The 13,419-nt window shown below is 36.3% G+C and overlaps 1 protein-coding gene across 1 annotated transcript in view; it reads right to left on the bottom strand.

The window, feature by feature from the left end:
* Positions 1–13,419, bottom strand: part of dgkb (diacylglycerol kinase, beta) — an 80,189-nt gene that overhangs the window by 26,741 nt on the left and 40,029 nt on the right. The window contains exons 18-20 of the mRNA XM_063486436.1: positions 13,018–13,107; positions 11,704–11,864; positions 3,599–3,663 (exon numbers count right to left, since the gene is read on the bottom strand). Of these exons, the coding sequence (XP_063342506.1) occupies positions 3,599–3,663; positions 11,704–11,864; positions 13,018–13,107 (316 nt within the window). The remainder of the gene's footprint in view (positions 1–3,598; positions 3,664–11,703; positions 11,865–13,017; positions 13,108–13,419) is intronic.

The following is a 13,419-nucleotide window of genomic DNA, read 5'->3' as shown; positions in this document are numbered from 1 at the left end:
TCACAGGGTGTGTAGCTGAAAAATTTACAGCTTCTATGTGATACTATCATGTAAATATGGGCCCAAATCTCTAAGAAGGTTTCTAGCACCTTGTCGAATCTTTGCTGTGAAGAATTAAAGCAGAAAAAGGGGGTCAAACTGAAATGAGCAGAAAGGACAATAAATCACATTTTTTAGGATAAGATAAGATAAGATAAGATAACCTTTATTAGTCCCACACGTGGGAAATTTGTTAATTTGTTGTCTTATTTTAGTGACAATTAAGAACTCCTTTAATTTAAGAATCATAAAAAATTATAATTATACTATAAAAAATATAATTTGCTATATACTTTTCATAGGTAAATTCCCTGCAACACCAATAGTATGCATATTAAACACCAAAAAAGGAATATTTCAATTTTATTTAAACATCATCTGTTAAGAGTTAATCAGTTATAACAGAAATGAAAACCATATGTTGCATTGTCTCAGCTCTAAAGATCGTGTGCACCTTCTGTGTATATTTTATATGAAACCCAACAAAAAAAAAAAGAAAATTGGATCTTTCTAAACGTATTTCGTAGTAACAATGCTTCCATTTTCTTTTTATTGAAATATTGCTTAAACTTACAAGGTATATTCACTTTAATTTTTTATTTTAAAGCAAACTGTAACTATCATTACATATCTCTGTATAGTGACAACTGTTTAAGTGAAACCTTACAGTGAATTAATATATTAAATCAGTTTCATGATTTTTGAATACTGTTAAAAACATTGTACTTGCTCAGTCTTCTTTAATTCGCTTTGCACCAACGCCTACTTAATAACAGTGGAATGAAATCTTCCCCTCAAGACATGCAACCCTTTGCTTCAGTTGTCATAGAAGTTCCTGAAAAAGAGCTTCCAGCTGCAGGAAAATGACTCAGTGATAAGTTGCAATATACTTCCAATGGACATAAGCCCTTTGGACAAATCTAACAAAATCTATGCTACCTTGAAAAACTATAATCATGCATTATTGAATTGGCAAGGATAGTGTGTAATAGAGAGATCCTAAACTCATTCCCCTGTGTGAATTATTAATTGAATTCAAATAACAGACAGAATAATTTTCTTAAAATATCTCAATCATTTTTCACTATGGCTTAAGATGAGGTAAAACAACAGAGATGCAGTCTGTATGCCTAAAATGTAGACGCACAATGTGATGGAGTGCGATAAACAGGAAAATGATTTACCAGCATCTGCAAAGGATGTGGCACCATGTTGGAGTGGATGATGACCACATAACACCCTCTTTGTTTAATGAGGAAATTCAGAGTTGATATAGTCCTTTCTTGCTTGCTGGCTCTTTTCCAAAATGTTGCCACATCTGTCGTAATCATTGTCAGCGTTGACTAACAGGCCCGTGTTTATTTGAAACCCCCTTCACTTCCGCTTGGACCATTTCACTGGCTTATCTGCATGTTCGTGCAGCAGAAGGATAGCTGGCTAAATGTTGTACTAAGGCCAGAGTAAAATATGATAATGAGTACAAATGGGATTATTAGGAGGCTGTGTGTCATCAGTCTGACTGATCCATGATGTCAAACTAGCCAAGCAAATTCAATTAGGCCTGCAATTACTCCCTGGCGCTAGTGGAGATGTATTGGAGATGTTAAATATTGATGGAAACATAGATGCCACATTTTTTCATCTCCAAAGGTGAATGCATCTCCTCAAGGTAATCACAAATGCTAAACATGTAGCCCGTCCATTCATCCTGCTGAGAAGAAACATGTTGTGCAGTCATAAAAAGGGTCAAACAGAGGATCTGCAAATGCACTGCAGGTTTATTTAGACTGTGAAAAATGCATGATTTGATTTCTCTGATATTTTCTTTTTATGTTTTATGAACTTGAGATTTATTTATGTTGAGCTTGTCGGTAGAAATGATCTATCATAATGTCCTTCATTTTTGTACCGACATATATAAGAATAAAGGTGGAGGAGTTTGTTGTTAGACATGGGTGGTAGATGAAAAAATTTGAACCTTGCAATGTCACATAATAGCTTTTATTCCAAGAAAGAAATAAACAAGAGACTAGATAATCACAAACTCTGTACTTTTGCAATCACTGCCACACTCATTAAATGATGGTGTACCATCCAAAAATAGGCAGGGGGTCCAATACAAGTTATAAGTGAGACAGATTTTTTCCCTTGATTCCCCTAACTAGCAAATTACAATGCTACAGATCAACAATACTGTGCAAAAGTCTTAAGTCATCTTTCCTTTCTTGATATTTAAAAGGAAAATGTGAAATGGGTGTAGCAATTTGGTATGAAAACCTTGATTCTTCACTGTCTGAACTCTCTTACACACACTTTCTTGTAATTTCTTTAAGCAGCCTTCAGGAACAATTCTCCAGGCTTCTTGAAGGACATTCAAATGTCTTCTTTGGATGTCAGCTGCTTTTTATTCCATTTTGTCAAGATGACCCCACATGGTGTGCGCTCTGGGGAGGCCAATCCATGACTGATGATGCTTTTTTGTGTGTTTTGGGGATTATTGTCATGCAACAGTAGATGGATCAATTGAAAGGATAGATGTATATCTCAGGTCCTGTAGTCCTGACTTTCAGATACTGTTCCTGCACTGTGGATAGTTTTTACCCTTGAAATTTGCCATTTCCATTTCCTTCTAGTTGAGGACACTACTGGGGGACACCACATGCCAAGACATATATCTCAGCATGTCCATGCTTTAGTTTTTAGGTAGTAACTCTCTCGGAATCACACCATTGGTGCAATAATTATGCCTAATATTATGTCAAACTATTTTATCTTAGCTTAAGAAATGGGAACAAGGACCGCAAAGTGTGTAAAGATACAATTTAAAAAATTGCTTCTTTGTTAAGCTGTCTTTCAGAGGACGCTAGTTTTCATTTTGCAGAAAAAAGGTGTCAGACACAATCAGTCAATGTCTAAAAAACAAACAAACAAAAAACAAAACAATTGAACAAACAAACAAACAAAAAAAAATCCGCTCTCCTAAAAACAAAAACCCTAAAAACCTTTTAAAGACCTTTAGAAAGACTAGAGAACTATTGCTATTTAATAAATTACCAGAACATCTAGCACATAGTGAAACAGGAGGAGCACAGTGAGGCCATGAAACTTCCGTAGTGCTAGGATTGTATGGACAAGTTAGTGAAGAGAGTACTAGGTAAACCCAAACCAGACAATAGATCTCTACCATTCATAGTAACGTCCAAAACAAACTGTATGTATTAACTGCAGTCAATTTTTTTCAAAAAAACAATGCAACAAAAGGATGTTTCAAGCAAAGCCTGTTTGGGTACATCCATAAAATAGTGGTCCAGCTGAAAAACTGGGGAACCACTGATCAATATGTTTGTTAAGAGATATTGATTTTAAGCAGGGCCCCTCTTTGAGGATTTTGCATGTTAAGTTGATTGGTGATTTGAATTTAGCCATAGATGTGGATGAGACAGGGAATGGTTGTCTGTCTCTCTGGGTGAGCCCTGCCATTTACTGGTCCAGGATGTGCAATGCCTCTCGGCCAATGGCAATAGCTCCAATGGCCCAAAAGAACAAAACAGAAACATACCTGCTGTTAAACTTCTCAGGGTGCTTCTCTCTCATAACATGGAAACGATGTGCGATTGAGGCATCCTGAAAGAGACAGTACAATCGTATGCTTTATTTAAGCAAGTTAGTGTAATAGTTTAACAACAGATCATAAGTGAATTACAATCCTGCAACCTCTAGTTTTGGACACTTTAATGTATGGAACTCTAGGTAAAAAAATTAATTAATTAATAAATAAGCTCTTCTCTACGACAAAGTATTAGGACCTCATTAAGAAAAAAATGTATTTATCATTTTGAGGTTAAAGTCAAAATTCCGAGAATAAAATCAAAAATCTATTTTGTCGAAAGGTGGAGATCACAGTTGTTCTTTCAAGACAAACTGCCAGTTTTAGTAACAAGGAAGGAAATGATTTCCCTTTTAGCACATAAACACAGTGCGGTGGTAAAGTGTAAGGACTTTCAATAGATGGTGCAGAAAGCTGCAAATGGTCAGATGGAAAAAACCACACAAAGTTGGAAGCGTGGATTTGTATGAAATGAAATGACTGGTAATGGACAGATGCAAGGTTATTGATGGTTACACCCTTGTGCAATAAAGAGGATGTATGTTGTATCACAAAACGGCTGATCAATTTGCTTCACTAAATCATCCACGCAAGGCATTTTGTAGAGGGTACAGTCTTGAAAAAACAACTGTAATCACCACATTTCAAGTTTTTTCTCAAAATTTCGACTTTATTCTCAAAATGATCTTTAATATGTTTTTTTAGTGTGGCCCTAATAATCCTTTGTACTTCTGTCATTACAGCAATTAATAGCATGCAAAATTTTATTACGTTAAAGTTTAAATTTATGTCAGCTGATATTTGGAGATGGTAGTTTACTCCACACTTCTCAAACATTGCGGGCACATCTTGGATGTCCATGGTGTTTATCTCTAAGATTATAGGAGCTGTAGTACACAGAAGGATGCTAAGCTTTGGAGGAAGTTGACAGAGACCCTGGTGAAAACATGCTGCTTCCATACGGGCTAATTAATTAAACACATACTGCTCCTAACCATCCTACAGGATGCTGCTGAAACCTCAGCAACCAAGTTGTTTTCTCTCTGCCTTTCTCTGTATGTCACTCACCACTCTTCTCTCTGCAGTTCAGATTTTCTCCAGTCTACTTCTAAACCTAAATACCTATAATCACTCCACATTCTCTCACATGTCAAAGGTTTTTGTTGATTAATAACAATAACATTTTGAATATTGCACAGTTTTTTATAAAATCACAATGCAGTCAAAGGTACTTTTAAATAAACGATTTAAATGTGTATGAAGTGTTTCACTTTAGTTTACCTGTAATCTCATTTTTGAAATGAAAAAAAAAAGACTACTGCCTACTAATAAATTTCCCTTCACAGTGGTATATTTTCTTTGTATTAACCTGGGCATTAACTGTTTAAATGTACTGGAGCACAGCACCGCAGTTTGAGTTGAAATATATTGGATATTTTAATATCAAAGAGCATTTGTGCAAAAATGCTAAACAGGGTATTTAATCGGAACACCAGTAAGCAGGTGAACAAAACATATGAACTCAAATATGCCATAAAGTATGCACAAAACCTCTCAGGGCGTGAGGCCTGACTCTAATGAAGGAAAAATAACAGTAAAACTTCCTTTAATTTACACTTCCAAGTCCGTGTCAGCAGAAAAACGTGTACTGGCCTTTGTGAAAAACTCTGATGAAAACTTATCTTGCTCTGAAGACATCTCAAGAAAGAGTGGGGGAAAAGTTGCTGTAAACTTTCTGGGCTTGTTCCTCGCCCCCCCTCCGCTGAAGCAATCTGTTTTGACCCACTCCATTTTGAGTGGCACTATTGAAACAGCACCTACAGGGAGGACCCCCTGCTAGCTCTCTGTACAGAAATTTAGAAGAAGCCAAAAGAGAAAAATCAATGGAGTTTCTCTTGATGTCTCTTCAAGACGCTGTAAGCAGAAGACCAAAAGATTTCTTCAAGATCCCCGCAGACTCGCCTCACGCTTCCATCGTGAGCAAGAAAGGTGAGGTGATGGATATATCTGAGAGATTGTAACTTGATTTTGTTACAAACAGGACAATAGCTGCAAACAAGAGAGCAAAAGCCAGGAGAGGTTGTCTCCCCTTTGGTTTGGGACTATTATCTGAGATCTGTACAAGTGGAGCTGTGGCTTTGCAACAGTAAACAGCGATTTCAAGCAACCCAGAGTGGATAAAGCACTTTGTCGTTCTACATTGCTGTACTGTTTATTTGCTTTAAATTGTAAAACTTAAAAAAGAAAACACTCTAATGCTCCTATAACCAAAATACAGAACATTTACAGTATTCACATATAGTATATATAACAAAATATAATTTTATCTGTACAAATGTTTGATAAAAACATGAACAATGTTCAAAGTCATATACAAATTTACAAAGAAAAGCAAAACCTCTATCAAAACAAAAACAAAAATATTATTATATTAGCTTTGATTTACAGTTAGGCAATAATTTGGACTAAAATGAAATAGTTATCACCACCACGTTGCTTGATTGGTTCCAAATCTCATATTGTTCATTCTTTTCATTTTTTATTCAGAAACACAAACAAAAATAGAAAACAAATAGAAACAACCCCACCTGGAAAGCTTCTGAAACAAAATCACTTTGTGCTTTTGATGTTTTGTTTTACCTGCTAAATTATTTTGTGAAAATCAATTTTGACCAATCTAAAATATAAAATTGAAATTTGCAAATTACAATACTGTAATATTCTGAATATAAAATTATTTTATTTCCATTCTTGTAATAAATTGCAGGTGAACAGCTATTTTTTTCTTCCTTGCCCATTGTTTTCTTTTTTAAATTATTCACTATGCACCATGCTAATACACCAGCGTGCACTGCACATCTTGGTCAAGGGTACGTTCAAAATGTGTGTAGTATAAAATGACAAAATTGTTTCAGGGGTTTTTTTTGCACCAAACACGACTTATCAAGAAATATCTTTTCGTTTCAATGGGTTTCAAATGTTTAATTAATATATAATTATGTTTATCTAAGCAGAATTTAATAAATAACTTTTAAAAATTGTTGTAAGTTACAAAGAGCTTTCTTGGTCGAGTGTAATTTTAGCTGTTCTGCAAAATTGAGTTGAAAAATAAAGCAAAACATCAACTAGATGATGTGATATTTGATTTTTCATCTACTCCCTCAGAGTTCAAACGTGAGTTTGGAATCACAGTTATTAAGAAGTGTTCTTAAAGAGCTCAGAAAACGGGATAAACTGGGTTAACTATATTAGGTAGGTTGTTGTGTTTGTCTAAACGTATACATTTTACTAGTTTTCTGACTGTATGTGTAAAAACAACACAATAAAACACCAATATGACAGGAGTAGTGGGCCAAAGCTTGAATGACACATTCTTATGCACTGACCCCCTCACAGGTCTGATGCGCTGTCAACTCACTCACTCCCCCCCGCCCGCCCGCCCTCCCCCAGCTGCCCTCAAATAATTACCAATGTAAAAATCTGGCACCCAAATTAATACAGGACATGTGTAATGTCCTCTCATAGCTCAAAGTTTAGTCCAATTATGACTGGGCTTCAGCGGTTTGATGTGCCTTTCACTACAGTGGAGAGTAATGGCTTTGACAGGAGTGCCAGGGTCATTAGGGCGACTGACTGCATTATGGTAGCGGAGTGCGCTCAGTGATTAGTTCTGTCTCTCACCCCTGGCCCTGATTGAGATCATTACACTTCACGTCACTTCCACATCCTCCCAAAGGGATGGCGTCATTAATTCTCAATCCAACTGGGCCATGGCAGAAGGTTAGGCTGGAAAAATTCAAGAAAAGGAGAAAAAGATGGGCCCTCTTTTTTTTTTTTTAGACGAAATACCTGTGCTGTGGGACAAGAATGATATCAGATAAAGTATTGTTCTTCGGTTACTATAACGCATTATTTGTGACTGACCAGTATCAGAGCAGTCAGTCAAGTTTAAACACCTCTGGCCTTTATTACAAGGGGACATAAGAAAGAGAGACAGGAAATACACGAAGAGATGATGGCCAAAATCTGTCTGGTATGTGCCATAACCACTCTGCTTTTGGGATCCTCCAAATGGGTCCTAAAATGAATACAAATTTAAAAGGTCTCATGGAAATGACTTTCAAGCATATGTTGGCAGTGACAGTCATCGTCCGAGTTGGCTGCTATTGCTGATCTTTTGATTTCAACAGTGTCATTACAGAAACAATCTACTCTTCATCTGCATAATCTCTGAAGTAATTATTAGCTTGACTTGTCGCATAATCTTTAATGTAATTCTCTCATTCAACGGAAAGCAAAAAATTTGATGCAAACAAAATATTCTATCACACTCAAATCCATAGAGACCTCAAAGTCTTCTTAATCCCCCACAAACAACTTCATTTGTCATCATCGCGCCCACTGTACACTAATCCCACCAACAGAGCAAAGACAATAGGGGTTATAATGAGTTTATGAACCAAAGATGTCAGGCCAAAGACGTTTTCTCTCAATGTTTGCTTCAACAAGAAGCAATCATTAAAGCATTAAAACTTCACGTTTTTTTTTAGAGTACTGCATGTTTGGTTGACTGCACGTACTAACATTAAAATCCACCACATTTTGAGCAAAATTATGCATCTTTATGTTTCAGTCACACAAGCGTAAAAACAGGATGGCAGCCTCCTTGCAACTAGGAAAAATCAATGGTTACCTGGTGACTACACTGAAGATTTTCACATTTGGCAATCAATTGCGAGTAATTTCTGCAGCCAACTGGTCACCTAGAGGTTGCGTGTGAGACCCTACTTTGGATTGCACAGGTCACAATTATTTGGAAGGGAACCTGACTCCCAGTAATTGGTGAGTCAAACGGGACTTGAGTCAACTAGTTATCAACTGGTTTTGCTGTAGTTATAGTTCTATATAATAGCAAGGTTGCAGAGCACCACAGTCTGAAGTTAAATTGCCAACCTGCACCTAGTCTGTCATTGTCTGCAATGCATTTGTTTTTTTGCCAATTTATTACTGTTAGTCACCAGATTATATAAACACATTCGATGCAGTTGCCAACTTGCCCTCATTCAGTGTCAAACTGATAGTAGACTGACTCTGTTTTATTGGTTTGACACACCAAAGTCGGTTTGAAGATGACATCTGGCTGTGAGTGGTAACAGACCTGGTCCTTGCCTTCAAAGCAACCATTTCAAATGCAACAAGATCACAAGGTTATTGCACACAATTGCAATTATTTTGGTTGAGTTGCAGTCTCCAATCACTGTTTTCTCTATCACTTAAGTTAAATGTTCAGTGAAAAAGAATGAAACCCAACTCTACGACTGCTCAAAGCTACATGTTGTACCTTTAAAACAATCGCAGTCTTGCCAATGCAGAAGTATCAAAAATTTCTTGAATGACCACTTTTAGGTACCAAAAAGAGAGTTAACATCAGTTTCGAAGTTTCGAAGTAAGAAATAAACATGTCTGCCTGGCAGTTTGGGAAAAAAGAAGAAAAAAAGCTTTTTATCTTAACTCTTTGGGGGTGAATTTGTATAACTCACTTTTTAAAATGCATTAAGGGTTAATGTTATGTATTGTTAGGTAACAGGTCAGCGTTGACACACCTGGTTACATGAATTCTGCTACTAAATTGTGTTATTGATACATTAGCAGCTACTTATGTCTGCATGATGCATGCATATAGGCTATTGATACACTTTGCTAACAAAGATAGCAAGTATTAACTTTAGTTGACTTAGCACTCTACATAGCATTCAAACATAGTCACTTCTGACTTTGAAGAAAAAAGATCATGGTGCACAGTTGCAGCTAGTATGAGAGGACACAAAACAAAAGATGGCTTCACATTAGTAACAACAATCTTTTGTACATTCTGTGTTTTTTAAAAAGGCCCATTTGCATTTGGCTGAATGTTGTTTTTACCATCAACAATCTCCATTACAAATCAAGTAGGCAAAAATGTACCATTTTAACATAATGATGAAAAATGCTAATATATAAATGATATTATATAATTTGATAGCAATACATTTATTTTCTTGTTTGTGATCGCCTTTTTCAGAAGTCGATCTTTGAATGTTCACTTATTTGTTGTTTCTGAAAATGTTACACAAATAAATCTGACTTGAAAGTTCTCCAAATGAAGCAGCAGATGAAGTAACTTGTGTGTCTGACATTTATGCTAGGCTATTAATGCATTTGAACATTTGGATGAATGCTCTGGGATGTATTTCAAACTGTTACCACTTCCCCCTGAACACATCACCATATGTTCATCACTGTAGACAGATTACAGCTATTGTTCTCCTTTATCACAATGTTAACAAGACCCGTCCTCTAATATCCTCAAACATCGTCATTAAGAGCCCAGGCTGGAGGTGTTATTCAACTAACATTTCTAGGGCCATGCATCACTTATGTCCCTGCCATGGTCTCTACAAATCTGACAAACCCGAGCGACTCCCTCCTCTACCACCTGTAAATGTCAATTACCATATTTCCCCCTGACATTTATCAGTAATGGCTAACATGAGCTACGTGAAATCAGTGTCATTATGGTGCTGATGGACAGGGGAGGTGCTAATGGATGCGTAACTTCATGCAAATACACAACAGGCCCTGTTTATCGATCAGAGACGGTAGAGGTTTGAGCACATCTCAATAAAGGCCTAACCACAATGTGATCACAACAAATAAATTGACTGATTAGGCTGTTACTGCATGTACTCCACTCGCTGTTCTACTTTCTGTATTCAACCTTCCATAACAGTCAGAAAGAAGAATTATTGAGAGAGGAATTTTAATTTTAAGCACAGGAGTCCACACGTTAGCAGCTATTTCTATTTTTTTTTTCTAGGTTAAACTGTCTACTGGTATCATTCTTTGTCTGAGGCTCTTTCTTACAAAGACTGAACCTTCCTTTGGTGTGTAAGGCGTAAAAAGGTGCCATATTCACATTCTCTCAGCAGTGCACAAATGATAAATTGTCTCCACTTACAGAGAGCCATTACAGTATTTCAGCACAACACTTTCAATGCTTCCCATTCACCTGTTTACACATGCTCACACACCAATGGCCCCGGCCTCCCAGCAGAAACAGCTTGAGGTTCAGTATCTTGCTAAAGGTGAGGATCAAACTATCAACCCTGTGATTAGTGGACAGCACATCTATTACCCACGCGAGCCCCACAAGGAAATTTATATTCCAACTGGTTCATCATTGACAGTCTTTATTGTGGTAGTTTTTTTTTGTTTTTTTATTATGTCCTGCATTGTGATATAAGCTTGTTAAAGCCTTTACACCCAACCTGGGAATGCAGCATCTATACAAGTTAAAATTGTAATCTTATTATTAGTAGTATTTATAGCAAGAATGTTTCAACACATCACTTTACACATTGAGCCTAAGGTTGCATTTTTGGTTTTCATTGTAGTTTTTTTTTTCAACTAAAGCTAAAGTACTTTTTAAACCCATAAAATCTTTAATTTTATCTTAATTTGCACATTGCCTTCTTTTTACACATCGTTCTTTGTTTTTATAGTCTTAGCAAGTTTACTTATTCATAGATTTTTTTTAGTTTCAATCAAAAACAGTCAAAATATTTACGTTGCTGATTTTGATTATTAAAAATGTGTGAAGAAATAACACCAAAATCCCTGAGAATATGCAGATGCTAAACAGTTTACTGCTTTTTCTTTTGTTTGTTTCAACACGAGAGTCACATCTGACACCTAAAACGTGAGACTTACCCCAATCCCCTTCACAAGCAGGTGTTTTTGTAGTGAGAGGCATCGTGCAATTGCTAAGCAACATGCAATTAGCTGCCATTTGTGTGTGTGCAGAAACAATTATGTATAAAATCAAATACAAAGACTATTTACATCTAAATGTATTTAATGTGGACATCATGTTTTATTTCTTCAGCACTAAACACTATTAAATACTGTTCAAAGTGAGAAGATCTGACAAAGGGTATTACATCAAAATCATATAACATAAAATACCAAGTTAAAACAAAAGGTATCTTTGCACCTTATTGTCTCAGTGTTCAACTCACCACTCCGATGGAAAAGTAGTTGTTTATAATGCTGTAAGGCACTGGGTCCCCTCGCTCTTCCTTGTCTGTGGGTGTGACATCAATCTTCCAGCGATCCAGCATCACCTCTGTACTGTTCTCAATGTCCCGCAGGATCTTAAGGAGGCTTTCGCCCTCATAGCCTCAGGAAGAATAAGATGAGACAAGTGAGATGTTAAAATGGGTCTAGAATATCTCGTGCCACATGACTGACACTTTGCAAACACAGGTGCATGGGCAAATACAAGAAAATACAAGTGAGTTTCCAAATATTTTTTTATACATGCATATGGACAATTTATTTCCAGTATTACTCAATTTTGTTACTTATACTTAATGATTTTGTTATTATAAAATCCTTAGGTTATATTGTGTTGGACATTTTTGTTTGTTCTTTATTTGGTATTTTGACCTATTGTGAAAAAATTAAGTCAGTTCACAAGTGCCAAAAACGGCATTTCCTTTTGAGGTTGGATCCAAAGTGAATTAAACGCAGAAAATAAATTGTCTACAGCCTGGTTGGAAAAAAAAAAACCGAGTTCTGGTCTCAAAGTTTAATTTCTCTATTCATTTCAAATGTGAACTCCCCATATAAATAAGTATTTCAAGGGATGTAGCTGCTTTGAATAAAAACTGCCAAAACAGCATTTTTGTAATGCTTGTGAAATATAGAATACAAATCTATAACTTCCTGAGCAGTTAAACATACTAACACACTGTGTGGGCAGCTTTGGCTAAGGTTATTTATTTATTGTTGAATGTGCTTTATTTAGGTGATATTGGTCTCTGTACAATTCTCCAATACATCCACCTCAGCTGGTCATGACAGATGGCTGAGCCTGGTTCTGCTTGAGGTTTTTTTTCCTGTTAAAAGGGAGTTTTTCCTTCCGCATGTCTCTAAGTGCTTGCCCATGAACTCAAAGCAGTCTCTTAAAATAAATAAATAAATAAATACCTTTAAAAAAAAAAGAAAAAAAAGCAGCTTTTCTTTGTTTTATATAATTGAATATTTATGTATTTGCCTGGAAAGTACAAAACATGTAGACACCACTCTGGGCATTCCACTGTTTTGATTTCTTTGCTCTATTTAATCAGTTAATTTGCATATTATTTTCAGAGCACCAAATAAAGTAATTATTAGTTTTAGCCACATTGATGTTCCACAATAATTACAGCGTTACAAACAATATTAACACTGGATTTCTAATGCGGGACATTTATACCTCTACCTTTAACTACAGCAAAGGGATGTGAGGCCATGTTGTTGACTGTTATGTATCTGTTTTCTGTCAGTACCTCCTCCCCATCGCAGACATCTTGCCAGGTCGTTGCCCGTGCCAAGAGGAAGTATACACACAGGGGGGTTCTTGTCCAGGTTGGCCTTATCTGGAGCAGCAGGGCAAATATCACAACAAGATGTGAAACAAGGCCAAACCAAGAAAACAAACTCACTGCAAGAACTTGCAAAGAAACCATCAAATCCCTTTTCAGCCCAACTAGTAATACTAGAAGTCAACATGAATGTCCAGTTGTACAGTCTATTTCAAGAGGTACATTTTGCCTGACAGCTATTACCTCTCTTTGTTTTGATTGATAAAAAATTGAGGCAATTTTTGAGAGCCCAAACAAGTAACACATCTTCAAGACCAAACAGAGAAGGCCGGGTGTTTTTTTTTCCTTCAAATGATGACTAATATG

Source organism: Pelmatolapia mariae, linkage group LG10_11, assembly GCF_036321145.2.
Source record: "Pelmatolapia mariae isolate MD_Pm_ZW linkage group LG10_11, Pm_UMD_F_2, whole genome shotgun sequence".
Lineage (NCBI taxonomy): Eukaryota > Metazoa > Chordata > Actinopteri > Cichliformes > Cichlidae > Pelmatolapia > Pelmatolapia mariae.
This window is presented reverse-complemented; position numbering and strand designations above follow the sequence as displayed.